General features: G+C 49.0%; 2 protein-coding genes across 2 annotated transcripts; both read left to right on the top strand.

Moving 5' to 3' along the window:
* Positions 1-2,519: 2,519 nt before the first annotated feature.
* Positions 2,520-20,235, top strand: ZC3H11A (zinc finger CCCH-type containing 11A). Its single transcript, XM_064399320.1, is given in 17 exon segments — positions 2,520-2,768; positions 4,046-4,165; positions 5,259-5,382; positions 7,567-7,764; positions 8,655-8,771; positions 10,484-10,564; positions 10,820-10,930; positions 11,240-11,302; positions 11,449-11,550; positions 12,299-12,364; positions 13,224-13,721; positions 15,215-15,288; positions 15,431-15,734; positions 16,867-16,952; positions 16,954-17,019; positions 17,473-17,537; positions 19,140-20,235. Coding segments are annotated over 17 exon segments (2,400 nt in total). The 5' UTR covers positions 2,520-2,714; the 3' UTR covers positions 19,411-20,235.
* Positions 20,236-21,682: 1,447 nt separating this feature from the next.
* On the top strand, positions 21,683-27,298 carry SNRPE (small nuclear ribonucleoprotein polypeptide E). Its single transcript, XM_064399092.1, has 5 exons — positions 21,683-21,868; positions 22,001-22,027; positions 24,843-24,905; positions 25,854-25,932; positions 27,165-27,298. The coding sequence occupies exons 1-5, from the start codon at positions 21,815-21,817 to the stop codon at positions 27,218-27,220; spliced, it is 279 nt and encodes a 92-aa protein (XP_064255162.1). The 5' UTR covers positions 21,683-21,814; the 3' UTR covers positions 27,221-27,298.
* The last annotated feature ends 694 nt before the right edge of the window (positions 27,299-27,992 follow it).

Here is a 27,992-nt window from a genome sequence, read left to right as displayed (position 1 = left end):
CATCTGGGATTGGGGGGAAATCAGGGGAAAATCATCTGGGATTGGGGGGAATCCTCTGGGATTGGGGGGAATCCAATGGATTGGGGGGAATCCAATGGGATTGGGGGGCTCAGCCAGGCCAGGTGAGCTCCTGGGGCCGGGAGGGGGGAAATCAGGGGAAAATGATCTGGGATTGGGGGGGAATGCTCTGGGATTGGGGGCTCCGCCAGGCCAGGTGAGCACCTGGGGCTGGGAGAGGGGGGAAATCAGGGGAAATGCTCTGGGATTGGGGGGAAATGCTCTGGGATTGGGGGGAATCCAGTGGGATTGGGGGGAATGCAATGGGATTGGGGGCTCAGCCAGGCCAGGTGAGCGCCTGGGGCTGGGAGAGGGGGGAAATCAGGGAAAAATGATCTGGGGTTGGGGGGGAAATCCACTGGGATTGGGGGGCTCAGCCAGGCCAGGTGAGCGCCTGCGGCCGGGAGGGGGGGATTGGGGGGAATCCAGTGGGATTGGGGGGAATCCTCTGGGATTGGGGGAAATCAGGGGAAAATGATCTGGGATTGGGGGGGAAATCAGGGGAAAATGATCTGGGATTGGGGGGGAATCCGGTGGGATTGGGGGGAAATCCAGTGTGATTGGGGGGAAATGCAATGGGATTGGGGGAAATCCAGTGGGATTGGGGGGAAATGCAATGGGATTGGGGGAAATCCAGTGGGATTGGGGGGAAATGCAATGGGATTGGGGGAAATCCAGTGTGATTGGGGGGAAATGCAATGGGATTGGGGGAAATCCAGTGGGATTGGGGGGAAATGCAATGGGATTGGGGGAAATCCAGTGGGATTGGGGGGAAATGCAATGGGATTGGGGGAAATCCACTGGGATTGGGGGGAAGTCAGGGAAAAATGATCTGGGACTGGGGGGAAAATCCTCTGGGATTGGGGGGAAATCCACTGGGGTTGGGGGGAAATCCACTGGGATTGGGGGGAAATCCACTGGGATTGGGGAGAAAATTGGGGGGGGAAATTCAGTGGGATTGGGGGAAATCCACTGGGATTGGGGGGAAAAATGCTCTGGGATTGGGAGAAGTCCACTGGGATTGGGGGAGAGTCAGGGAAAAATCCTCTGGGATTGGGGAAAAAATCAGGGGGAAAATCCACTGGGATTGGGGGGAAATGCTCTGGGATTATGGGAAATCAGGGGAAAAAAATCCCCTGGGATTGGAGGAAAATTGGGGGAGAAATCTCCTAGGACTGGGGAGAAATCCCTCTGGGATTGGGGAATGGAACTGGGGAAAAATCCCTGGGATTTAGGGGAAAAATCCCCTGGGATCAGGGAATGGATGGGAGAAAAATCCCCTGGGACTGGGGAATGGGATCAGGGAAAAAAATCCCTTGGGATTTGGAGAAAAATCCCCCTGGATTTGGGGGAAAAAAATCCCCTGGGATTGGTATTGATAATGTAATATGAAATAATAGATGGTAATAATAGTATTACTTATTTGCTTTATTATTAAAATACTCTTGTATCGTTGATAACTCAAAATTACAGCTGATTTTTGAAGAGCCTCTCTTTTGGGTCACCCCCTGATTTTTTGGGGTCACCCCCTAATTTGTCTCCACCTCAAGACCCAGAACTGTTTCTAAGGTCACAAATTAGGATTTATTCTGACAAAACCCCTGCAGTTTTTCCCAAACCTGACAAAAAATTGTCTTAAAAACCAAAATTTTCAACCAATTCATCTTTATACCCATCCGATTTCCCCCCAAACCCAGCTCAGTGATGAGGAACCCCAACACCCTGATTTCCCCCCAAACCCAGCTCAGTGGTGAGGAACCCCAAACCCAGCTCAGTGACGAGGAACCCCAAACCCAGCTCAGTGACGAGGAACCCCAAACCCAGCTCAGTGATGAGGAACCCCAAACCCAGCTCAGTGATGAGGAACCCCAAACCCAGCTCAGTGACGAGGAACCCCCAACAGCCCGATTTCCCCCAAACCCAGCTCAGTGGTGAGGAACCCCAAACACCCCGATTTCCCCCCAAACCCAGCTCAGTGGTGAGGAACCCCAAACCCAGCTCAGTGATGAGGAACCCCAATAGCCCGATTTCCCCCCAAACCCAGCTCAGTGGTGAGGAACCCCAAACCCAGCTCAGTGGTGAGGAACCCCCAACACCCCGATTATCCCCCAAACCCAGCTCAGTGACGAGGAACCCCAAACCCAGCTCAGTGATGAGGAACCCCAAACACCCCGATTTCCCCCCAATCCCAGCTCAGTGATGAGGAACCCCAAACCCAGCTCAGTGGTGAGGAACCCCAAACCCAGCTCAGTGACGAGGAACCCCAAACACCCCGATTTCCCCCCAATCCCAGCTCAGTGACGAGGAACCCCAAACCCAGCTCAGTGACGAGGAACCCCAATCCCAGCTCAGTGGTGAGGAACCCCAAACCCAGCTCAGTGGTGAGGAACCCCAAACCCAGCTCAGTGACGAGGAACCCCAAACCCAGCTCAGTGACGAGGAACCCCAAACCCAGCTCAGTGGTGAGGAACCCCAACACCCCGATTTCCCCCCAAACCCAGCTCAGTGGTGAGGAACCCCAAACCCAGCTCAGTGACGAGGAACCCCCAACACCCCGATTTCCCCGCAGGGTCACTGGTAGGAGGCAGCAGTGAGAGCTGAGCTGAGCCCCTGGGAAGGCGCTGCTGCCCGGGCTGGGCAGAGCCAGGAGCCCCAGCATGTCCAGCCAGGGCGACGACTGCTACTTCTACTTCTACTCCACCTGCAACAAGGTGAGGCCAGCCTGGCCAGGGCCAGGAGGAAACCATTCCTCTTCATTTATTCATTCATTTGTTCATTCATTCATTCATTCGTTATTGATTATGGATTCATCGTTCAGCTCCACTTCTGAAATCTGGGGTTTTTTCCCTTTCCAGCCCATTTATTTTTTTTAAGATCTGTTCTTTTCCCATCCCATTTTTTAACCCTGTGCTTTTCCCAGCTCATTTTTAACCCTGTGCTTTTCCCAGCTCATGTTTAACCTTTATCCTTTTCCCATTCCATTTTTAACCCATGTCCTTTTCCCATCCCGTTTTTGACCTATGTGATTGTCCAATTTTTTAACCCTGTCCTTTTCCCATCCCATTTTTTACCTGTGTGCTTTTCCCATCCCATTTTTAACCTTTATCCCTTTCTCATGCCTTTTTTAACCTTTGTCCCTTTCCCATCCCGTTTTTAACCTCTGTGATTGTCCATTTTTTAACTCATGTCCTTTTCCCATCCCATTTTTAAGCTGTGTGATTGTCCATTTTTTAACTCATGTCCTTTTCCCATCCCATTTTTAAGCTGTGTGATTGTCCATTTTTTTAACCTGTGTCCTTTTCCCACCCCATTTTTACCCTGTCCTTTTCCCACCCCATTTTTACCCATATCCTTTTCCCACCCCATTTTTAACCTTGTCCTTTTCCCACCCCATTTTTACCCATATCCTTTTCCCACCCCATTTTTACCCTGTCCTTTTCCCACCCCATTTTTACCCATATCCTTTTCCCACCCCATTTTTACCCATATCCTTTTCCCACCCCATATTTTAACCCTGTCCTTTCCCCACCCCATATTTTAACCCTGTCCTTTTCCCACCCCATTTTTTACTCTGTCCTTTCCCACCCCATTTTTAACCCTTTTCCCACCCCATTTTTTACTCTGTCCTTTTCCCACCCCATTTTTAACCTTTTTCCCACCCCATTTTTTACTCTGTCCTTTTCCCACCCCATTTTTAACCTTTTCCCCACCCCATTTTTAACCTTTCCCCACCCCATTTTTAACCCTTCTCCCACCCATTTTTACCCATATCCTTTTCCCATCCCATTTTTTACCCTGTCCTTTCCCCACCCCATTTTTAACCTTTCCCACCCCATTTTTAACCTTTTCCCACCCCATTTTTAACCCATATCCTTTTCCCACCCCGTTTTTTTTTTTCACCTGCACCATTCTCCTTCCCACACCCCTTTCTCCCGTGACACCGAGCGTGTTTTGCCCCGTTTTTTTGCTGATTCCCTGTGAATTCCAGGGCGATTCCTGCTCCTTCCGGCACTGCGAGGCCGCCCTGGGCAGCGAGACCGTGTGCACGCTGTGGCAGGAGGGGCGCTGCTTCAGGAATGTCTGCAGGTTCAGGCACATGGAGATCGATGTGAGTGCCCCCCAAAAACCCCTCCTCACCCCAAAAATCCCTGCAGGGGTCAGGGGCCCTTCCCAGCAGGGATTTACAGGGCTTTGGTTAGCAGGAAGGGCGTAGAGGAGGAATAAAGTCAATTTTTAAGGTGTTTCTCAGTAGGAAATGTTGGTGTTAAATGATGTTATTCCTTAATTTTTTTTGCCAGATCCCATTCTTTGAATGTGGTGGGAAACAAATTCCTGGGAGCTGGAATTTATCTCCACATTTTTTATCCTGAGCTCTTCCCAAATTTTTTATCCTGAGCTCACCCCAAATTTTTTATCCTGAGCTCTTCCCAAATTTTTTATCCTGAGCTCACCCCAAATTTTTTATCCTGAGCTCTTCCCAAATGTTTTATCCTGAGCTCACCCCAAATTTTTTATCCTGAGCTCTTGGAATTCCTGAGAACTGGAATTTATCTCCAAATTTTTTATCCTGAGCTCTCGCCAGATTTTTCGTCCTTAGTTCTTGGAATTCCTGAGAACTGAAATTTCTCCCCAATTTTTTTATCATGAGATCTCCCCAAATTTTTCATCCTGAGCTCTTGGAATTCGTGAGAACTGAAATTTCTCCCCAATTTTTTTATCTTGAGATCTTCCCAGATTTTTTATTCTGAGCTCTTGGAGTTCCTGAGAACTGGAATTCTTCCCAAATTTTTTATTCTGAGCTCTTGGAGTTCCTAAGAACTGGAATTTCTCCCCAGATTTTTTGTCTTGAGCTCTTGGAATTCCCAGAGCTGAAATTCTTCCCAATTTTTTTATCCTGAGCTCTTGGAATTGTCCAGGGTAGGGAGAAAAAAAAAAAAGCTGGGAAGGAGCTAAAGCTCTGAAAGGTAAATTCAGGTGGATTTCACCAGCAATTAAAACCTGAAAATTGAATTTTCCCTGTGAATAATCCCATTATTTTGGATTTTTTTATTAATTTAACTCCTTGACAGTGTCCTCCCTTTTCCAGCTGAATGCTGAGAAAAAATCCCCCTAAATTCCGTTTTTCCACTCTCTCACTTCTACCTTGAATTCCTGCTTTTCCCCACAAATATTTGGAGCTGGGCTTTGTGTTTTGTCCCCAGAAAAAGCGCAGTGAGATCGCCTGCTACTGGGAGAACCAGCCTGGGGGCTGCCAGAAGCACAACTGTGCCTTCCACCACGCCAAGGGCCGATACGTGGACGGGCTCTTCCTGCCCCCCAGCAAGAGTGAGTTGTCCACCTCATTTATTTTCTCTCAAAACATCCAAAAATTAATGCTGAATATTCCAATAAATCGTGTGGATGGGCTCTTCTTTCCCCCCAGCAGAAGTGAGTTTTCCACCTCTTTTTCCACCTCATTTTCCCTCAAAACATCCAAAAATTAATGCTGAATATTCCAATAAATTGTGTGGATGAGCTCCTCCTTCCCCCCAGCAAAAGTGAGTTTTCCACCTCATTTTCCCTCAAAACATCCAAAAAATCATGCTGAATATTCCATAAAATTACCTGGATTTGATCTTCCTTCCCCCCAGTAAAAGTGAGTTTTCCACCTCATTTTCCCTCAAAACATCCAAGAATTAATGCTGAATTTTTGTTAAAATTACCTGGATTTGATCTTCCTTCCCCCCAGCAAAATTGAGTTTTCCACCTCTTTTTTCAACAAAATATCAAATAATTAATGCTGAGTATTCCAATAAATTGTGTCGATGGGCTCCTCCTTCCCCCCAGCAAAAGTGAGTTTTCCACCTCTTTTTTCCCTCAAAACATCCAAAAAGTCATGCTGAATATTCCATAAAATTGCCTGGATTTGATCTTCCTTCCCCCCAGTAAAAGTGAGTTTTCCACCTCATTTTCCCTCAAAATATCCAAGAGTTCATGCTGAATTTTCCTTAAAATTACCTGGATTTGATCTTCTCCTTTAATCCCTTTATGGGTGAGGAATCAGAACTGACTCCAGCAGTGTTCTGTTCTCAAATTTACAACTTCAAGCTCAAAATTAGGAATATTTTTCCTTTCCAGCCACCCTTCCTGAAAGGCAGCTTTGCAGTCAGGGAAATGAACCAAAATTAAAATTTAATTTGTTTCCCTTGCTCTGTGCTTGGTGATTTTTGCTTTTCAGGGTTCCTTTCCCCTTCTCCTTTAATCCTTTTGTGGGTGAGGAATCCAGAACTGACTCCAGCAGTGTTCTGTTCTCAAATTTACAACATTTGGGGTAAAAATTTGGGATATTTTTCCTTTCCAGCCACTCTTCCTGAAAGGCAGCTTTGCAGTCAGGGAAATGAACCAAAATTCTGATTTTAATTTTTTTTTCCCTTGGTGTGTGCTTGGTGATTTTTGCTTTTCAAGCTTCCTTTCCCCTTCTCCTTTAATCCCTTTGTGGGTGTGAAATCCAGAACTGACTCCAGCAGTGTTTAATCTCAAACCCACACCTTCAAGCTCAGTTTTTGGATGTTTCCCTTGCAGCCACACTTCCTGAAAGGGAAATGAACTTCATTTCAGGGAAATGAACCGAAATTAAAATTTAAATTTTTCCCCTTGCTCTGTGCTTGCTGATTTTTGCTTTTCAAGCTTCCTTTCCCCTTCTCCTTTAATCCCTTTATGGGTGCTGACTCCAGCAGTGCTTAATTCTCAAATTTACAACTTTAAGCTCAATATTTGGGATATTTTTCCTTTCCAGCCACGCTTCCTGAAAGGCAGCTTTGCAGTCAGGGAAGTGGACTGAAATTCCAATTTTAATTTTTTCCCTTGCTCTGTGCTGGGTGATTTTTGCTTTTCAGGGTTCCTTTCCCCTTCTCCTTTAATCCTTTTATGGGTGCTGACTCCAGCAGTGTTTAATTCTCAAATCCACAACACTTGGGGTAAAACGTGGGATGTTTTTCCTTTCCAGCCACACTTCCTGAAAGGGAAGCTTTGCAATCAGGGAGATGGACTGAACTTCTAATTTTAATTTTTTTCCTTGGTGTGTGCTTGGTGATCTTTGCTTTTCAGGGTTCCTTTCCCTTTCTCCTTTAATCCCTTTATGGGTGTGAAATCCAGAACTGACTCCAGCAGTGTTGAATCTCAAACCCACAACCTTTGGGGTAAAATTGGAATATTTTCCCTGCAGCCAGCCTAACCTCAAACCCACAACCTTTGGGGTACAATTGGAATATTTCCCTAACCTCAAACCCACAACCTTTGGGGTACAATTGGAATATTTCCCTAACCTCAAACCCACAACCTTTGGGGTACAATTGGAATATTTCCCTAACCTCAAACCCACAACCTTTGGGGTACAATTGGAATATTTTCCCTGCAGCCAGCCTAACCTCAAACCCCCAACCTTTGGGGTACAATTGGAATATTTTCCCTGCAGCCAGCCTAACCTCAAACCCACAACCTTGGGGTACAATTGGAATATTTTCCCTGCAGCCAGCCTGCCGGGCCCCGCCGAGGCGGCCGAGGAGGAGGCGAAGCTGCTGCAGCTGCAGCAGAACAAGCTGTGTGTGCAGCCCAGCCCCTCGGCGCCGCTGCGGGGGCTGCTCAAGGCCGAGGGCTCCGAGAGCGTGCCCAGCCCCACCCACCCGCCCCTGGTCATCAACGCTGCTGATGACGATGAGGATGATGATGGTGAGAAATTCGGGGTTTGTTGCGAATGTTTCCGCTGTAGATCGAGAGGGGAATGGCAGAATTTGGGGTTTAAGGTGCAGGGAAAAGTGGTGGTTTTGTTGTTGTTGTTGTTGAAATATTGAACCACCTAAAATTAAAGCATTTTTGCTGAATCCCTGCTGCATAAATAGTTTTGTTTTGGGTCTAAATAATTTCATTTTGGGTCTAAATAGTTTCGTATTGGGGATAAATAGTTTCGTATTGGGGATAAATAGTTTTGTTTTGGGGATAAATAATTTTGTTTTGGGGATAAATAATTTCATTTTGGGTCGAAATAGTTGTGTTTTGGGTCTAAATAGTTTCATTTTGGGTCTAAATAGTTTCATTTTGGGTCTAAATAGTTTCGTTTTGGGTACAAGTAATTTCATTTTGGGTGTAAATAATTTCATTTTGGGTGTAAATAATTTCGTTTTGGGTCTAAATAGTTTTATTTTGGGCATAAATAATTTCATTTTGGGTCTAAATAATTTCATTTTGGGTCTAAATAATTTCATTTTGGGCATAAATAGTTTCCTTTTTGGGTGTAAATAATTTCATTTTGGGTATAAATAATTTCGTTTTGGGTCTAAATAATTTCATTTTGGGTCTAAATAGTTTCGTTTTGGGTCTAAATAGTTTCGATTTGGGTCTAAATAGTTTCATTTTGGGTCTAAATAATTTCATTTTGGGCATAAATAGTTTCGTTTTGGGCGTAAATAATTTCATTTTGGGCATAAATAATTTCATTTTGGGCATAAATAATTTTATTTTGGGCATAAATAATTTCATTTTGGGTCTAAATAGTTTCAATTTGGGTCTGATTTCGTTTTGGGCATAAATAATTTCGTTTTGGGTTTGATTTTCCCTTGCAGACCAGCTTTCTGAAGAAGGAGAAGACTCCAAAGCCCCCGTGCAGCCCCCGGCCACAGAAGCCCACAACGGCCTGAGGGTGATTTCCACCAGGAAACCCAACCCCGGTGCACAGCCAGGTATTGCGGGGCTGGGGGCCACAACCCCACATCCCAGAGGGAAACATTCCTGAAATAAAACAGAGCCAGGGGTGCTGATCCAGGAGTTCATTCCCACCTCAGCAGGGAAGAGACTCCTGGCTTGGTTTGGTTTGGTTTGGTGGGACAGAATGGAGTGAAAGTGGAATTGAGAGGGGTTTAGGTGGAGGTAGAAGAATTTTGGGAGGTTTAGGTGGAGTTTGGGGAGGTTAAAGTGGAGTTTAGAGGAGTTTAGGGGGGTTCAGGTGGAGTTTGGGGAGGTTAAAGTGGAGTTTAGAGGAGTTTAGGGGGGTTCAGGTGGAGTTTGGGGGGGGTTCAGGTGGAGTTGAGAGAGTTTAAAGTAGAGTTGAAGGAGTAAAAAGTGGAATTTTGAGGAGTAAAAAGTGGAATCTTGAGGAGTACAAGTGGAATCTTGAGGAGTACAAGTGGAATTTTGAGGAGTAAAAAGTGGAGTTTTGAGGAGTAAAAAATGGAATTGTGAGGAGTAAAGAGTGGAATTGTGAGGAGTACAAAGTGGAATTGTGAGGAGTAAAAGTGGAATTGTGAGGAGTAAAAAATGGAATTTTGAGGAGTAAAAAGTGGAGTTTTGAGGAGTAAAAAATGGAATTGTGAGGAGTAAAGAGTGGAATTGTGAGGAGTAAAGAGTGGAATTGTGAGGAGTACAAAGTGGAATTGTGAGGAGTAAAAGTGGAATTGTGAGGAGTAAAAAATGGAATTGTGAGGAGTAAAAATGGAATTTTGAGGAGTAAAAAATGGAATTGTGAGGAGTAAAAAATGGGAGTTTTGAGGAGTAAAAAATGGGAGTTTTGAGGAGTAAAAAATGGGAGTTTTGAGGAGTAAAAAATGGGAGTTTTGAGGAGTAAAAAATGGGAGTTTTGAGGAGTAAAAAATGGGAGTTTTGAGGAGTAAAAAATGGGAGTTTTGAGGAGTAAAAAATGGGAGTTTTGAGGAGTAAAAAATGGGAGTTTTGAGGAGTAAAAAATGGGAGTTTTGAGGAGTAAAAAATGGGAGTTTTGAGGAGTAAAAAATGGGAGTTTTGAGGAGTAAAAAATGGGAGTTTTGAGGAGTAAAAAATGGGAGTTTTGAGGAGTAAAAAATGGGAGTTTTGAGGAGTAAAAAATGGGAGTTTTGAGGAGTAAAAAATGGGAGGTTTGAGGAGTAAAAAATGGGAGTTTTGAGGAGTAAAAAATGGGAGTTTTGAGGAGTAAAAAATGGGAGTTTTGAGGAGTAAAAAATGGGAGTTTTGAGGAGTAAAAAATGGGAGTTTTGAGGAGTAAAAAATGGGAGTTTTGAGGAGTAAAAAATGGGAGTTTTGAGGAGTAAAAAATGGGAGTTTTGAGGAGTAAAAAATGGGAGTTTTGAGGAGTAAAAAATGGGAGTTTTGAGGAGTAAAAAATGGAATTTTAAAGAGTTTGAGTGGAGTTGAAATGGAGGTAAAGTGGAGTTCAAAGCCTGAAAATGTCCCTTCAGGCATTGTGGAAATCCAGACCCGTGGAATTCAGGAATCTTCAATCCCTCTCCATGACTTTGTGCTCAGAAGTGTGGATTTTCCCTTGGAGGCTGAAAAAAGCTGCCACTTTTCCAAACTCCCCCCTGTTCTGGGGCTTTTCAGCTCCTGGGGAGTGTTGGGAGGGTTTATTCCCAATATTCCAGGAGGATTCACCCCAATTCCCTGAACTCTTCTGTGCTTCCAGATGACAACTTGAATTTTGGAATCAAAACCTTGGAAGAGATCAAACTGAAGAAACTCAAGGAAAAAGCCAAAAAACAAGGTGGTGAGTTAATATCCCTAAAATCCTCCTTATCCTCCTCTTTCTCTTCATTCTTGACTTTAATCCTGATTTTCCTTGGATAATTTGCAAGGAAATTTGCAAAGGAATTAATTTTTTTTGCAAATTGGGAGATCCTGCAAGGACAAACTCCCATTTTTTTTTAGAGGGGCTACACTGGCCTGTGGCAGCTGATTTTTCTGCTTGGAATTCCCATGAAAATTCCTAAATATCCTGATTTTTCCATGTTTTTCCATGCAGAAGGTCCTTCAGGAGTGGCTGTGGATCCTCTCCAAGCCCGGAGCATTCCTGTGCCAGAGAAGGAAAACGTCAGGACTGTGCTGAGAACTGTGACCCTTTCCTCCAAGGAAGGTAATCCCAAATCCCAAAATTCCCATCCCACACCCCCTAAACCTCATCACTGATCATTAGGATAATTATCCTGGTAATCCTGAGAGGCACTGCTGCCTTTCCTGGTTTGAATTTTAAAGGTTTTGTTGGAAAAGTTGGGAATTTTTGTAGCTGCTGGGTTTGGTTAAGATTAAAATTGGAAGTTTTATCATTAAAACCAATTTCCTTCCCAGTCCTTCTTTAATTCCTGTGCTTTGGCAGCCAGAAAATGGCTTTTTTTGGGGATTAGGGGATTTTTTTGTGCACTGAAAGGTTTATTCCTTATTTTAGGGGAGGACCCTGTGATCCAGCTGAATCTTCCTGACAGGCTGGGGAAAAGGAAAACCCTGCTGGGTGAGAGCTTTTTGTGAAATATTTACATCAAAACCAGCAAATTCCCTTAGAACTAAACCCAAAACCATTCCAAGTTCATCTGGGAGGATGCAGGGTCCTGCAGAGGAATATTCTGAAGGAATTCCTCATTTTGTGTCTTCTTGAAGGTGGAAAAAGTTTCCTCCCCCTGAGGAGGAACGTGGCTGACAGGCTGGGGAGGAAGGCAGAGCTGCAGGAAAACTCTGAAAAGGCCCCAAAAAGAGGCACAGGTACCTAAAGCACCTGGGTTTCCCCCCTGCAATTTGTGTCCAGCTTTTCCCTTTGGGATTTTCTGTCCAGCTTTTCTAAAAGCTTGGGATTTTCTCTTGTAATTTTTTGTCCAGCTTTTCCCTTTGACATTTTCTGTCCAGCTTTTCCCTTTGGGATCTTCTGTCCATATTTTCTGTTCAGGATTTTTTGTCCAGCTTTTCTAAAAGCTTGGGATTTTCTCTTGTAATTTTCTGTCCAGCTTTTCCCTTTGGCATTTTGTGTCCAGCTTTTCCCTTTGGGATTTTGTGTCCAGCTTTACCCTTTGGGATTTTGTGTCCATATTTTCCCTTTGGGATTTTGTGTCCATATTTTCTGTTCAGGATTTTCTGTCCAGCTTTTCCCTTTGGGATTTTCTGTCCAGCTTTTCCCTTTGGGATTTTCTGTCCAGCTTTTCTAAAAGCTTGGGATTTTCTCTTGTAATTTTTTTGTCCATATTTTCCCTTTGGGATTTTCTGTCCATATTTTCTGTTCAGGATTTTCTGTCCAGCTTTTCCCCTTGGGATTTTTTGTCCAGCTTTTCCCCTTGGGATTTTCTGTCCAGCTTTTCCCCTTGGAATTTTCTTTTCCTCCTTTCTCCTCTGCTTCTTTCTGCATGTTGATTGAGGCTTCAGGGTCGCTCTGAGTCCCACTGAGGTGCTCTCCTGTCTCATTCCCCACCCAAAATTGGGATTTTTGCCACTTTTTTCAACTTTTTCTCTCGTTTTTTAGTTCAAGTCCTGAAGTCCCTGAAGGAGAGGCTGGGGCTGCCCTCTGAGCAGAGCAGCACTGAGACAGGTGAAAATTGCATTTGAAATATTCCTTCTTTTTTGTTTGGTTAATTTGAAAGGATAACTGGCTCTGATTTTCCAAACCCAGGTGGTTTAAAGGAGGGGGAGGAATTTATTGTTCAGGGAATTGGGATTGTTCAGACTGAGGAGGAGGAATTTTGGGGTGATCTCATTGTGGCCTGAAGGAAAGATGGAATATCCCCAAGGAATGGAGGCCCAGGATGAGGGGAGTGGCTGCAGACTGATGGGGTTGGATGGGATTTTGGGAAGGAATCCCTCCCTGGGAGGGGCTGGGATGGAATTCCCAGAGGAGCTGAGGCTGCTCCATCCCTGGCAGTGTCCCAGGCCAGCTTGGAGAGTGGATAAAATGGAAAAAATGGGTAAAATAAATCAAATTACAGCCTGGGACAGTGGGAGGTGTCCCTGCCCATGGCACTGGGTGATCCCTCCCATCCCAACCCATTCCAGGGTCCCCTGGATGGGATATTGGGAATAAATCCCTCCCTGAATTCCCAGGAATCCCTGGCTGCCCCTGGATCCCGGGAGCCCCCAAGGCTGGATGGGGTTTGGGGCAGTGGCACGGGGTAGGGGTGGGATAATCCTGAGGATCTTCCAACCCAAACCACTCCAGAATTCCATTAAAAACCCCAATTCCAGCACTCCAGGCTCATTCCCAGGGAATCTGTGGCTGCCCCATCCCTGGAGTGTCCCTGGGCAGGGGAAAGTGTCCCTGGATGATCCTCAGAGTCCTCCCAGCCCAAGGAGCACTGAGAGCCCCCAATCCCAGTTTCCCTCAGTGCTGGGAGCAGTCCTGGAGGCTTTTCCCCCTCCCTGATCTCTGCTCATTCCCGGGTTGGATTTTCCAGACAAAGCTGCCAAACCCATCGAGGAGATCCGGGTGAAAACCCTGGAGGAAATCCGCCTGGAGAGAGCCCACCAGAGGAGAGGAGAGCCCCCAGCCAAAATCCCAGGAGAAGGAAGGAAAGCTGAAGATCCCAATCCAGGAGCAAAACCCTCCCCTGCTGCCCGCAGCAAATCCCTGAGTGGAGCCCTGGCGGAAAAAAACCACAAAAGGTCGGGAGAGGAGAAGGAAAAACCTGAGGAGCTGAGCAGCAGGGCCAGAAGTGAGGCTGAGCCCAGGAAACAGAGCAGCCCTGCTGCAGCCGGGGCTGGCAGGGTGCAGCCTGAGGCTGGGAGAGCCAGAGGGGCCGGAGAGGTTCGGATCAAAACCCTGGAGGAGATCAAGAGGGAGAAGGCGCTGAGGCTGCAGCAGAGCGGGGAGAACATCCCTGCTGCTCCTGGAGGAGCTCCTGCTGAGGCCGCCCTGAGGGGCAGGAAACTGCTGCGGGTCACCAGGCTGCTGGGTGAGGGGGGGCCTGGGGCTGGGGTGGGGATTGGGGTGGGCCCTGGGGCTGGGATGGGGATTGGGATGGGCCCTGGGGATTGGGATGGGCCCTGGGGCTGGGGTGGGGATTGGGATGGGGATTGGGATGGGCCCTGGGGCTGGGGTGGGGATTGGGATGGGGATTGGGATGGGCCCTGGGGCTGGGATTGGGATTGGGATGGGGATTGGGATGGGGATTGGGATGGGCCCTGGGGCTGGGATTGGGATTGGGATGGGGATTGGGATGGGCCCTGGGGCTGGGATTGGGATGGGGATTGGGATGGGGATTTGGATTGGCCCTGGGGGTTGGGATGGGGATTGGGATGGGGATTGGGATGGGCCCTGGGGCTGGGGTGGGGATTGGGATGGGGATTTGGATTGGCCCTGGGGGTTGGGATGGGGATTGGGATGGGCCCTGGGGCTGGGATTGGGATTGGGATGGGGATTGGGATGGGGATGGGGATTGGGATGGGCCCTGGGGCTGGGATTGTTCCTGGGGGTTGGGATTGGGGTTGTTCCTGGGGCTGGGGTGGGCCCTGGGGCTGGGATTGGGATTGGGATGGGGGTTGGGATTGGGATTGGGATGGGCCCTGGGGGTTGGGATGGTCCCTGGGGCTGGGATTGTTCCTGGGGGTTGGGATTGGGATTGGAATTGTTCCTGGGCTTGGGATTGTCCTCAGGGATTGGGATTGGCCCTGGGGGTTGGGATTGGCCCTGGGGATTCTGCTCCTCCTTCAGAACTCTGCTTTCCACCTGGGAATTCTGATTGTTCTTGGGAATTCTGATTCTCCTGGGGGTTGGAATTGGCCCTGGGTGTTGGGATTGTTCCTGGGTTTGGGATTGGCCCTGGGGCTGGGGTTGTCCTTGGGAATTCTGTTCCTCCTTCAGAATTCTGCTTTCCACCTGGGAATTCTGATTGTTCTTGGGAATTCTGCTTCCCTTTGGGAATTCTGCTTTATCCCTGGGAGTTCTGCTTCCTCTTGGGAATTGTGCTGCCCCCTGGGAGTTCTGCTTTCCACCTGGGCATTTTGGTTCCCTCTGGGAACTCTGCTTCCCTCTGGGAATTCTGCTCCTCCATTGGAATTCTGCTTTCCCCTTGGGAATTCTGCTCCTCTTTGGGAATTGTGCTGCCCCTTGGGAATTGTGGTGCAATTTCTCTCTTTTTTTTCTGCCCTGGATTTATGTGCTGGAATCTTCCCAGTGCTGGAATCCATCCCATTCCCTTTTGGAATATTGTTTGGGAATGATTTATCAATTTCTGAGCATTACCAACAACAACAACAATTAATAATAATAATAATAATAATAATAATAATAATAATAATAATAATAATAATAATAATGAGACTCCATGGTGGGACTGAAGGAGAGAGAAAATCCTGCAGGAATTGCTTCCTGTTAATACAAATAGGGAAATAACCCCCCCAAGAAAACAAAAAAACCCAATTTTTTGATGTTTTTCTTTGTTTAAAGCACCTGGAAGAGAAGAAAAAATGATCGTGGAGCTGAACAAACCTTCCCCCAAAAACGGCTCTGCCCCTGCTGAGGTGAGTCTGAACGAATTTATGACAAAAAATTCACATTTCTGATCAGTCCCTCCCATTTCTGATCAGTCCCTGACATCTCCATAGGTTTTTATCCCAGGATTTTTCCCCTAAGAACCCTCTTGGTGTGTTTTTCCCCTGTCAGAATTCAGGGAATTCCGGAATTCAGGTGAAGAGCCTGGAGGAAATCATGTGGGAGAAACGGCAGCAGAAACAGCGGCAGGAGGAGAAACTGCAGCAGGGAGCTGGGGCAATTCCAGCTGAAAACCAGGAAAAAACCCAGGACAAAAACCAGGAGAAAGGCCCAGGATCAGGGAGCCCCGAGGCTGCTGTGGGGCCAGCCCAGGCGGGCAGGAGGAGAGGGGGAAAAGCCGCCGAGGATGGAGCGGGAACCCCGGAGAAGGAGCCGGGGAAAAAGGGAGCTCAGCTGCCCGAGAGGAGAGGCAGAGGTGGGGATGGGAATGGGAATGGGAATTGGGAATGGGGCTGGGAATGTCCTTGTGGGGCTGGGAATGGGAATTGGGAATGGGGCTGGGAATGTTCTGTGTGGGGCTGGGATTTAAGGAATGATCTGTGTAGGGTTGGGATTTGTCTTTGTGGGGTTGGGGTTTGTGGGAATGTTCTTTGTGAGGTTGGGAGTGTTCTTTGTGGGGTTGGGAATGTCCTTTGTGGGGCTGGGGTTTAAGGAATGATCTGTGTTGGGTTGGGGTTTATGGAATGGTCTGGGGTTGGGAATGGTCTGGGTGGAGTTGGGATTTATGGGAATGGTCTGGGGTTTGGATTTGTGGGACTGTTCAGTGTGGGGTTGGGGTTTAGGGGAATGGTCTATGTGGGGTTGAGTTTATGGGAATGTTCTGTGTATGGGGTTGGGGTTCTTGGGAGTGCTCTGGGGTTGGGGTTTGTAGGAATGGTCTGTGTGGGGTTGGGATTTATGGGAATGATCTGTGTATGGGGTTGGGGTTCCTGGGAGTGCTCTGGGGCTGGGGTTTGGGGGAATGGTCTGTGTGGGGTTTGTGGGAATGTTCTGGGGTTGGGGTTTAGGGGAATGCTAATTTTGGGTTTGGGGTTTGTGGGACTGATCTGGGGCTGGAGGTTCCTGGGAAAGTTCTGGGGTATGGGTTTAGGGGAATGCTCTGGGACTGGGGTTTGTGGGAATGTTCTGGGGTTAGGGTTTATGGCAATGCTCATCTTGGATTGGGGTTTTGTGGGAATGCTCAGTGTGGGCAGCTCAGTGTAGGGTTGGGATTTATGGGAATGCTCAGTGTGGGGTTGGGATTTTGGGAGCTCAGCTGCCCGAGAGGAGAGGCAGAGGTGGGGGCTTGATGAAGGGGTTTAATTGATAGAGGAGTTTGATTTATAAAGGGGTTTGATTGATAAAGGAAGGGATTTAATAAATGAAGGGATTTGATAAAGGGGTGTGATTGATAAAGGGGTGTGATTGATAAAGGAAGGGATTTGGTTGATAAAGGGATTTGATAAAGGGGTGTGGTTGATAAAGGGGTTCATAAAGGAAGGGATTTGATAGATGAAGAGGTTAGATGGATAATTTTTCCCTTTTTCCCTCCTTTCCCTGCACCCCAGCCAAATCCAAGGTGTGCCTGAAGCCTCTGGATGCCAAAGCCCCTCCCAAGCAGCCCCTGAAGAGGAAGGGCCCCGAGGGCCCCCCCCCCTGCAGTGGTGGCAGTGAAGCCACTCAGTGCCACCAGCGGGGACACCCAGGAGCCCCCCGCCAAGGTGAGGCCCCAAATTCCCAAAAAAATACCTGGAAAACTGAAATTTTCTCCCTCTCTCCCAGCCCTTTTCACCCCAGAACCCTCAGGGGCTGCACATTCCTGCTGTGGAGGCATCTCCAGAATTCCCTGCTGGGATTTGGGAATGTTTTGTCCTTTCCAAGGCAAGAATTCCTTAAAGAACCCAAAATTCCTCATTTCAGGAATGCTCTGCTTCAGGTGAAGCACAAAAGGAAGAATCTCCTAAAATTTTGGATTTTTTAGGTGCTAAAACCTCTCAGGTTCTCCAGAATTCTCTGCTGGGATTTGGGAATATTTTGTCCTTTCCAAAGGCAAAAATTCCTTTTAAAAAAATTCCAGATTCCTCATTTCTGCAATGTCCTGCTTCAGGTGAAGTGGAAAAGGAAAAATTTGGGATTTTTTAGATCCTCAAACTTGTCCTGCTCCTCATTCTCAGGTTGTTCCCCCTTCTCCAGAGGACAGCCCGGGCTCCAACCCTCGCAGGGAGAATTCCCAGAGCAGGTAACCCCAAATCCCAACCCCAAATCCCCAATTCCCTTCTCCCTGCTGCCCCCAGGGATGGATGTGGGCTGGGGGAAATCCCAAAATGCTACAGAGGAGCCCTTAATTGTAATTAATGTCTGTGCATTAATGTCTGGGGTTCTACAAATGCTGCACCTTTGTACCCCAAAAACTGATCCTGGACCCCAAAACTGATCCTGGACTCCAAAATCCAATCCTAAACTCTCAAAAGTGATTCGGGACTTCACAGAACTAATCCCAGACTCCAAAACTGATCCTGGGCTCCAAAAGTGATCCAGGACTTCCCAAAACCAACCCCAACCCCCCCAAAACTAATCCAGGACTCCCCAGACTCAATTCAGGACTTCCCAAACCCAATCCCAGTCCTGAAAACCCAATCCCAGTCCCCCCAAACCAATCCAAACCCCCCCAAAACCAATCCAGGAGTCCCCAAACTTAATCCAGGACTTCCCAAAACCAATCCCAACCCACCCAAACCAATCCCAGCCCCCCAAATCCAATCCTGGATTCCCCAAATCCAATCCCAGCTCCCCAAACTCAATCCCAGCCCCTCCAAACCGAGCCCAGACCCCCAAATCCAATCCTGGACTCCCAAACCCCATCCCAGTCCTGAAAACCCAATCTCAGCCCCCCCAAAACCAATCCAAACCCCTCCAAATCCAATCCAGGACTCCCCAAATCCAACCCCAGCCCCCCCCAAACCGACCCCAGACCCCCAAATCCAATCCAGGACTCCCCAAATCCAAACCCAAACCCAATCCCAGCCTCCTAAATCCAATTTAGGACCCCACAAACCCACCCCAAACCTTCTCCAAGCCCAATCCCAGCCCCCCCAAATCCAATCCAGGACCCCCCAAACCGACCCCAGCCCCCCCAAACCCAGTCCAGGACTCCCCAAACCCAATCCAGCACTCCCCAAATCCAATCCAGGACCCCCCAAACCCAATCCCAGCCCTGAAAACCCAGTCTCAGGCCCCCAAAACCAATCCAAACCCAGTCCAGGACTCCCCAAACCCAACCCCAGCCCCCCCAAACCGACCCCAGACCCCCAAAACCAATCCAGGACCCCCCAAACCCAGCCCCAGGCCCCCCAAACCCAACCCCAGCCCCCCCAAACCGACCCCAGCCCCCCCAAACCCAATCCAGCACTCCCCAAATCCAATCCAGGACCTCCCAAACCCAATCCCAGCCCTGAAAACCCAGTCTCAGGCCCCCAAAACCAATCCAAACCCAGTCCAGGACTCCCCAAACCCAACCCCAGCCCCCCAAATCCAATCCAGGACCCCCCAAACCGACCCCAGACCCCCAAATCCAATCCCAGCCCCACCAAACCAATCCCAGCATCCCAAATCCAATCCAGGACTCCCCAAATCCAATCCAAACCACCCCCAAACCCAATCCCAGACCCCCAAATCCAATCCAGGACCCCCCAAACCCAATCCCAGCCCTGAAAACCCAATCCCAGCCCCCCAAACCCAATGCAGGACCCCCCAAACCCAGCCCCAGCCCTCTCCCCTCCCTGCCCAGCCCAGCCTCACCCCCTCAGGCTCCCCCTGACTCTCTGTCCTGTGCCCTGCCCAGCCCCGAGCTGCAGCCCGGCAGCCAGGGCCATTCCCTGGCACACTCCGAGGGCTCTGCCTCTTCCTCCTCCTCCTCCTCCTCGCTGGAGGCTCCCCTGAAGCTGCGGCGCCTGAGCTCGGCCGGCGCCAAGGCCGCGCTCTCGGTGGAGGACGACTTTGAGAAGCTCATCTGGGAGATCTCGGGGGGAAAACTGGAGGCAGAAATCGACCTGGATCCGGGCAAGGATGAGGATGATCTCCTGCTGGAACTGTCGGAGATGATTGACAGCTGAGAGGGGAGGTTTTGGGGGGAAAAAACCGACAAAACAGGACAAAAAGACGCGACACCAAAAAAAAAAAACCCTGAAAAAGCAGAATTTCCTCCTCGCATCCCACAGAAATGCTGTGAGTGTTGTTGGATCCGTGGAGGAGATCCTTGGCCAGCTGGATTGTTGGATTGGGCAGAGTCTGCTCTCAGTTCTCCCAAAATCCCGGGCTGGGTTTGTGCCCCACGGGACAGGACAGAGCACTTGGAGCGCCCCGAGGGGCCCGGCCCCATCCCCAGAGCTCCCTGCCGGCTGAGGATCCCAAAAAAGCCTGGAGTTACTGTGTCAACTCCGGACGCCACGGATGGACTCGCATTTGGGGGGAATTCAGGGAAAAGAGGGCAAAGCTGAGGCGGGATCTCGGACCAAAGCCTGCCAGGGTGAGCCTGGCTCGGGATGAGCCGGGGGTTTTTGTTTTCCTGGGATCCTGCCATGGGGGGAAAGCAAAATTCCTGCTGGAACTGGGGGGAAAAGCAAAATTCCTGCTGGAACTGGGGGGAAAGGAGCATTGCTTCAAGTGCCTCTGCGTTCTGAGGATCTCCCCCTGCAGTGAACCTCCCACATCCAGCTGGGAAGGGACAAAAAAAACCACCTGGAATGTTCCCCCGTGGCTGCTTCCCTCCTTTCCAGCCCCGTGGAGATGGGATTGCCTGGAATCCCCCTGGGGTTTGGGTTTTTCATTTCGTTTTGGGGTTGGTTTTTTTTGTTCTTTTTTTTTTTTCTGTAAATATTTTATTCTTCCATTTTATATTTGTATGATTCTATTTAAGGGATTAAAGGTAGGCTGCTCACTGTGGTGTCCCTGGGGTTGTTTTTGAGGAATGGCATCAAACAGCTTGGGAATGCTGAGTGTTAATTAGGAATTAATGAGGGGGGATCATCCTGAGGGGCTGGAAAATCCTGAGGGAGATGGGAAGGGGCTGGAGAAATCCTGAGGGAAATGGGAAAGGTTTGGAGAAAATCTTGAAGGAAATGGGAAAGGTTTGGAGGAGCTGAGGGAGCCGGGAAGGGTTTGGAGAGTCCTGAGGGAGCCGGGAAGGGTTTGGAGAGTCCTGAGGGAGCTGGGAAGGGTCTGGGGAGTCCTGAGGGAGCTGGGAAGGGTTTGGAGAGTCCTGAGGGAGCCGGGAAGGGTTTAGAGAGTCCTGAGGGAGCTGGGAAGGGTTTGGGGAGTCCTGAGGGAGCTGGGAAGGGTTTGGGGAGTCCTGAGGGAGCTGGGAAGGGTTTGGGGAGTCCTGAGGGGGCTGGGAAGGGTTTGGGGAGTCCTGAGGGGGCTGGGAAGGGTTTGGGGAGTCCTGAGGGGGCTGGGAAGGGTTTGGAGAGTCCTGAGGGGGCTGGGAAGGGTTTGGAGAGTCCTGAGGGAGCTGGGAAGGGGCTCAGCCTGGAGCAAAGGAGGCTCAGGGGGAATTTGTGGCTCTGCACAACTCCCTGCCAGGAGGGGACAGCCGGGGGGATTTGGGATCTGCTCCCAGGGAACAGGGACAGGAGGAGAAGGGAGCGTGGGAGATGTTTTCAGGGGGTTTTTTTTTTGCTTTTCAGGTGTTTTGTGACCTTGAGGGATAAATGAACAGGAAAGCTGCGGTGCTGTAAGAGCACAAAAATTACTTTTATTTTAGAATTGGGTGTCTCAGGTCACAGCGCTGCTGTAGCTCTGAGCCGGGGGAACATTTTTAGGAAATTTTTTTCGATGAACTGTGGTTATTAAAATAAAATAATGGCAAAAAAAAAAAAAAAAAAAAAAACGCAACACTAGCAAGAAAAAAAAAACAAACCCAAAAAACAAAAAAATTCCTAAAAATAATGATTTAAAAAGTAAGAAAAGACGGCTGCCCTCACACCGCCGCTATCCCACAGTGCCCCGCGCTCCATCCCCTCACAGTGCCCCCATTCCTGTTCCGCCACTATCCCACAGTGCCCCGCGCTCCATTCCCTTCACAGTGCCTCCATTCCTGTTCCGCCACTATCCCACAGTGCCCCGCGCTCCATTCCCTTCACAGTGCCTCCATTCCTGTTCCGCCACTATCCCACAGTGCCCCGCGCTCCATTTCCCTCACACCGCCGCTGTCCCACAGTGCCCGGAGCTCCATCCCCTCACGGCGCCGTCTCTCCTGTTCCGCCGCTGTCCCACAGTGCCCTGCGCTGTTCTCCCCTCACACCGCCGCTTTCTCACAGTGCCCCGCGCCTTCATTCCCCTCACACCACCAGTATCCCACAGTGCCCCCATTCCTGTTCCGCCACTATCCCACAGTGCCCCGCGCTCCATTTCCCTCACACCGCCGCTATCCCACAGTGCCCCGCGCTCCGTCCCCTCACGGCGCCCCGCGCTCCTCCATCCCCTCACACCGCCGCCGTCCCCCCGCGGCCCCGCGCAGCCATGGCGTACCGCGGGCAGGGCCAGAAGGTGCAGAAGGTGATGGTGCAGCCCATCGTATCCTGCCGGCGGCGCTCAGGGCGCGGGGAGGGGGGCGGCGGGGCGGGCAGGGAGCGGGGCGGGCGGGCTCCATGGCGGGGCCCGGGGCTCCCGGCCGCGCTCGGCTCCGTCCTTAACGCTCGGCTCCAGAACCTGATCTTCCGCTACCTGCAGAACGTGAGTGCCCCTGCCCCGGCCGCGACAGCTTCCCCGCCCCGGCCACGCCGGGCATGGGGCAGCCTCGGGATCTGTGGGAATCGGCACCCGGGAATGAGCCCGCAGTGCTGGAATTGGGGGTTTTAATGGAATTCTGGAGTGGTTTGGGTTGGGAGATCCGCAGGATCATCCCATCCCCACCCCGTGCCGCTTCCCATGGTCCAAACCCCATCCAGCCCTGGGGGCTCCCGGGATCCAGGGGCAGCCAGGGATTCCTGGGAATTCAGGGAGGGATTTATTCCCAATATCCCATCCCAAGCAGCCCAGGGGACCCTGGAATGGGTTGGGATGGGAGGGATCACCCAGTGCCATGGGCAGGGACACCTCCCACTGTCCCAGATTGCATTTAATCACATTTTTATCCATATTTAGCTGTATTTCTATCTATATTTTTTTCCATTTTTAATCAATTTTTTATCCACTACCCAACCTGACCTTGGACATCCCAGGATCCAGGGGCAGCCAGGGATTCCTGGGAATTCCAAGGAGGGATTTATTCCCAATATCCCATCCAGGGAATCCTGGAATGGGTTGGGATGGGAGGGATCACCCAGTGCCATGGGCAGGGACACCTCCCACTGTCCCAGATTGCATTTTATCACATTTTTATCCATATTTTACCCATACTTTATCCATATTTGAGCTGTGTTTTTATCTATATTTATTTATCTATTTTTTTTCCATTTTTAATCCATTTTTCATCCACTACCCAACGTGACCTTGGACACTCGCAGGGATCCAGGGGCAGCCAGGGATCCCTGGGAATTCAGGGAGGGATTTATTCCCAATATCCCATCCCAAGCAGCCCAGGGGACCCTGGAATGGGTTGGGATGGGAGGGATCACCCAGTGCCATGGGCAGGGACACCTCCCACCGTCCCAGATTGCATTTAATCACATTTTTATCCATATTTAGCTGTATTTCTATCTATATTTTTTTCCATTTTTAATCAATTTTTTATCCACTACCCAACCTGACCTTGGACATCCCAGGATCCAGGGGCAGCCAGGGATTCCTGGGAATTCCAAGGAGGGATTTATTCCCAATATCCCATCCAGGGAATCCTGGAATGGGTTGGGTGGGAAGGGATCATCCAATCCCAGGGGCAGGGGCACCTCCCACTGTCCCAGATTGCATTTAATCACATTTTTTTCCATATTTTACCCATACTTTATCCATATTTGAGCTGTGTTTTTATCTATATTTATTTATCTAATTTTTTTCCATTTTTAATCCATTTTTCATCCACTACCCAACGTGACCTTGGACACTCCCAGGGATCCAGGGGCAGCCAGGGATCCCTGGGAATTCAGGGAGGGATTTATTCCCAATATCCCATCCCAAGCAGCCCAGGGGACCCTGGAATGGGTTGGGATGGGAGGGATCACCCAGTGCCATGGGCAGGGACACCTCCCACTGTCCCAGGCTGTAATTTGATTTATTTTACCCATTTTTTCCATTTTATCCACTCTCCAAGCTGGCCTGGGACTCTCCCAGGGATGGAGCAGCCTCAGCTCCTCTGGGAATTCCATCCCAGCCCCTCCCAGGGAGGGATTCCTTCCCAAAACCCTATTTTAACCCATTTAAACCCCATTTAAACCCATTTAAACCCATTTAAACCCTATTTCTTTCCTTTTAAACCCCATTAAATTCCATTTCTTTCAATTTAAACCTACTTTAACCCCATTTTAACCCCATTAAAACCAAATTTATTTCCATTTAAACCCTTTTAAACCCCATGTCTTTTCATTTAAAGTCCATTTAAACCCCATTTCATTCCATTTAAACCCCATTTCAATCCCATTTAAACCCGATTTAAACCATATTTCTTTCCTTTTTAACCCAATTTCTTTCCATTTTAGCCCCATTTTAACCAATTTAAACCCCATTTAACCCCATTTAAACCCCATTTCTTTCCATTTAAAGTCCATTTAAACCCCATTCCTTTCCATTTAACCCCATTTAAACCCCATTTAAACCGTATTTCTTTCCTTTTAACTCCATTTCTTTCCATTTTAACCCCATTTTAACCAATTTAAACCCCATTTTAACCCCATTTCTTTCCATTTTAACCCCATTTTAACCAATTTAAACCCCATTTTAACCCCATTTCTTTCCATTTAAACCCCATTTAAACGAAATTTAAACCATATTTCTTTCCTTTTTAACCCAATTTCTTTCCATGTTAACCCCATTTTAACCAATTTAAACCCCATTTCTTTCCATTTAACCCCCTTTAAACCCTATTTCTTTCCACTTTAACCCCATTTCAACCCCATTTCTTTCCATTTAACCCCATTTAAACCCCATTTAAACACAATTTAAACCCCATTTAACCCCATTTTAACCCCATTGAACACAATTTAAACCCCATTTAACCCCATTTAACCCCATTTCTTTCCATTTAAACCCCATTTAAACACAATTTAAACCCCATTTTAACCAATTTAACCCCATTTTAGCCCCATTTCTTTCCATTTAAAGTCCATTTAAATCCCATTTCTTTCCATTTAAACCCCATTTAACCCAATTTAAACCCCATTTAACCCCATTTTAACCCCATTTAAACCCCATTTAGCCCCATTTCAACCCCATTTCTTTCCATTTAAACCCCATTTAACCCCATTTAAACACAATTTAAACCCCATTTAACCCCATTTTAGCCCCATTCCTTTCCATTTCACCCACCCAAACCCCGAGCAGCCCCCCTGCCCCTCCCTGGTTTGGGGTGGCCCTGAGCCCCCCCGAGCCCCCAGCCCCCTCTGTGTCCCTGCAGAGATCCCGGATCCAGGTGTGGCTCTACGAGCAGGTGAACATGAGGATCGAGGGCTGCATCATCGTGAGTGCCCCTGGCACCCTGGCACCCTGGCACCCCCTGTGCCCCTGTCACCCCCTGTCACCCCCCTGTCCCCCTGTCACCCCCTTTGTCACCCCTGCTCTGCCTTCTCCCCTCCCCTGAACCCATTTCTGCCTCCTTTTCTCCTGGTACTTGCAGGGTTTGGGGCTTTTTTGGGGTGTTTTTTGGGTTTTATTTTGGGTTTTTTGGGTGGTTTTTTTGTTTTGTTTTGGTTTTTTTTTTGTTGTGGTTTTTTTTTTTGGGGGTTTTTTTGTTTGTTTTTTTTTGTTTGGGTTTTTTTGGGGGGTTTTTTCGTTTTTTTTGTTGTTTGTTTTGTTTTTGTGGGGTTTTTTTTTGTTTTTTTTGGGTGTGTTTTGTTTGTTTGGGTTTTTTTTTTTGTTTTGGGATTTTTTGGTTTTTTGTTTTTGTTCGTTTTCTTTTGGTTTTGGGGTTTGTTTTTTTTGTTGTTTTTGTGTGGTTTTTTGGGGGGTTGAAGTGTTTTTTGGAGTCTTTTGAGGGGTTTTTTGCTTTGTATTGGGGGTATTTTTGGGGAGGTGAGGGTTTTTTGTGTTTTGGGGTTTTTTGTTGGGTTTTTTTTGGTGTTTTGGGTTTTTTTGGGGGGGGATTTTGGGGGATTTTTTTATGGGGGGTTGGGTTTTCTTTGGGTTTTTTTTGGGGGGTTTGGGGTTTTTTGGGGGGATTTTTTTGGGAGGTTTGAGGGCTTTTGGGGGGGATTTTTGAGTGTTTTGGAGGGGTTTGGGCTTTTTGGGGATGTTTGAGCTTGTTTGAGGTTTTGGATGGGTTTATTGAGTTTTTTTGGAGTTTTTGGACTGTTTTGGGTGGATTTTTGTGGTGTTGGGTTTGTTTTTTGTTTGTTTGGGTGTTTTTTGTGTTTTTGGGGTTTTTTTAGGGTGTTTTTGGGGTTTCACTGGGGCTGTGCTGCTCCTGCAGGGCTTTGACGAGTACATGAACCTGGTGCTGGACGATGCTGAGGAAATTCACTCCAAAACCAAATCCAGGAAGCAGCTGGGTAGGGCAGGGGGGCTGGAGCTGGGGGCCCTAAAATCCAGGGTGGGACCCTAAAATCCGGGGTGGGACCCTAAAATCCAGGGTGGGACCCTAAAATCCAGGGGTGGGACCCTAAAATCCAGGGTGGGACCTGGAATCCAGGGGTGGGACCCTAAAATCCAGGGTGGGACCCTAAAATCCGGGGTGGGACCCTAAAATCCGGGGTGGGACCCTAAAATCCGGGGTGGGACCCTAAAATCCGGGGTGGGACCCTAAAATCCGGGGTGGGACCTGGAATCCAGGGATGGGGTCCTGAACCTGGATGTGGGACCTTAAATCCAGGCTTTGGGACTGGGATCCAGGTTTTGGGGCCAGGCTCCAGCTGTGGGACTGGGGCTAGGATCCAGGTTTTGGGATTGGGATCCAGCTGTGGGATTGGGATCCTGGTTTTAGGATTGGGATTCAGGTTTTGGGGCTGGGCTGCAGCTGTGGGATTGGACTCCAGCTGTGGGGTTGGGCTCCAGGTTTTGGGGCTGAAATCCAAGTTTTGGGGTTGGGCTCCAGGTTTTGGGGCCCTGATCCAGCTTTTGGGAGGCTCCAGCTGTGGGATTGGGATGCAGGTTTTGGGGCTGGGCTCCAGCTTTGGGAGGCTCCCTGTGCAGGGCTGGGATGCAGGCTTTGGGATTGGGATCCAGGTTTTGGGGCTGGGATGCAGGTTTTGGGATTGGGATCCAGGTTTTGGGATTGGGATCCAGGTTTTGGGGCTGTGCTCCAGGTTTTGGGGCTGCGATGCAGGTTTTGGGGCCGTGCTCCAGGTATTGGGATGCAGGCTTTGGGGCTGTGCTCCAGGCTTTGGGGCTGTGCTCCAGGCTTTGGGGCCGGGCTCCAGGCTTTGGGGCTGCTATCCAGGCTTTGGGGCCGTGCTCCAGGCTTTGGGGCCGGGCTCCAGGCTTTGGGGCCGGGCTCCAGGCTTTGGGGCCGGGCTCCAGGCTTTGGGGCTGTGCTCCAGGCTTTGGGGCCGTGCTCCAGGCTTTGGGGCTGTGCTCCAGGCTTTGGGGCCGGGCTCCAGGCTTTGGGGCTGCTATCCAGGCTTTGGGGCTGCTATCCAGGCTTTGGGGCCGTGCTCCAGGCTTTGGGGCCGTGCTCCAGGCTTTGGGGCCGTGCTCCAGGCTTTGGGGCCGTGCTCCAGGCTTTGGGGCTGCTATCCAGGCTTTGGGGCCCCCCAGCCGCCCCATGCCGCTCCGTTGGTTGCAGGTCGGATCATGCTGAAGGGGGACAACATCACCCTCCTGCAGAGCGTCTCCAGTTAGGGACCGGGACACCCCCGAGCTCCTCGGGATCTGTTTTGTACTCGGCTTTTGGGGAATAAAACGGGCTTTTTCACAAAAGCTGGCAGTCCCAGGGGTCCCAGGCTCGGGTGGGGAAATGATTCCAGGGGTTTTCCCTGGGGATTGGGTCTGGGGGCTCAAGTTTCCCAAACAAAACCCTTTATCCCAAAAACAATCCCATCTGCCCCAGATCAATCCCATCTTTCTAAAATCCATCTGTTCTTCTCAAAAATAATCCTTAATTTCCCCAAACAAATCCCTTTATCCCATAACCAATCCCTTCTTCCCAAACCAAATCCCTTTTTCCTGAGACCAGTCCCTTCTTCCCCACAAAAAATCCCTTATTCTTAAAAATAATCTTTTTTTTTTTCCCCAAAACCAATATCATTATCCCAAAAAAATCCTTTTCCCAAACAAATCCCTTTTCCCAAAAAACTAATCTCTTTATGCCGAATTCATCTTCTTTTTTACCCCCCAAAAGAAATATCTTTATCCCAAAATCAAATCCCTTTTTCCCAAGAAATCCCTTCCCATCCTCCCCCAGGGGATTTTTCCTTCCCAGCTGGAATTCCTTTCCCGAACCTCGGGAATTCTGCCTGGGGCATCCCAAATTCCTGCCAGGACGGGAAAAATCTTCCGGAGGGCTCTGGACAGAAGGGGGAGCTGCGGGCTCGGCTCTGCCCGGCCCCGATCCCGATCCCGGCCGGAATTCCCGATCCCGATCCCAATCCCGGCCGGAATTCCGGGAGCAGGA

This window comes from Passer domesticus, chromosome 25 (assembly GCF_036417665.1).
Source record: "Passer domesticus isolate bPasDom1 chromosome 25, bPasDom1.hap1, whole genome shotgun sequence".
Lineage (NCBI taxonomy): Eukaryota > Metazoa > Chordata > Aves > Passeriformes > Passeridae > Passer > Passer domesticus.
Note: the sequence above shows the minus strand (reverse complement) of the source record. Positions and strands in the feature narration are given on the sequence as shown.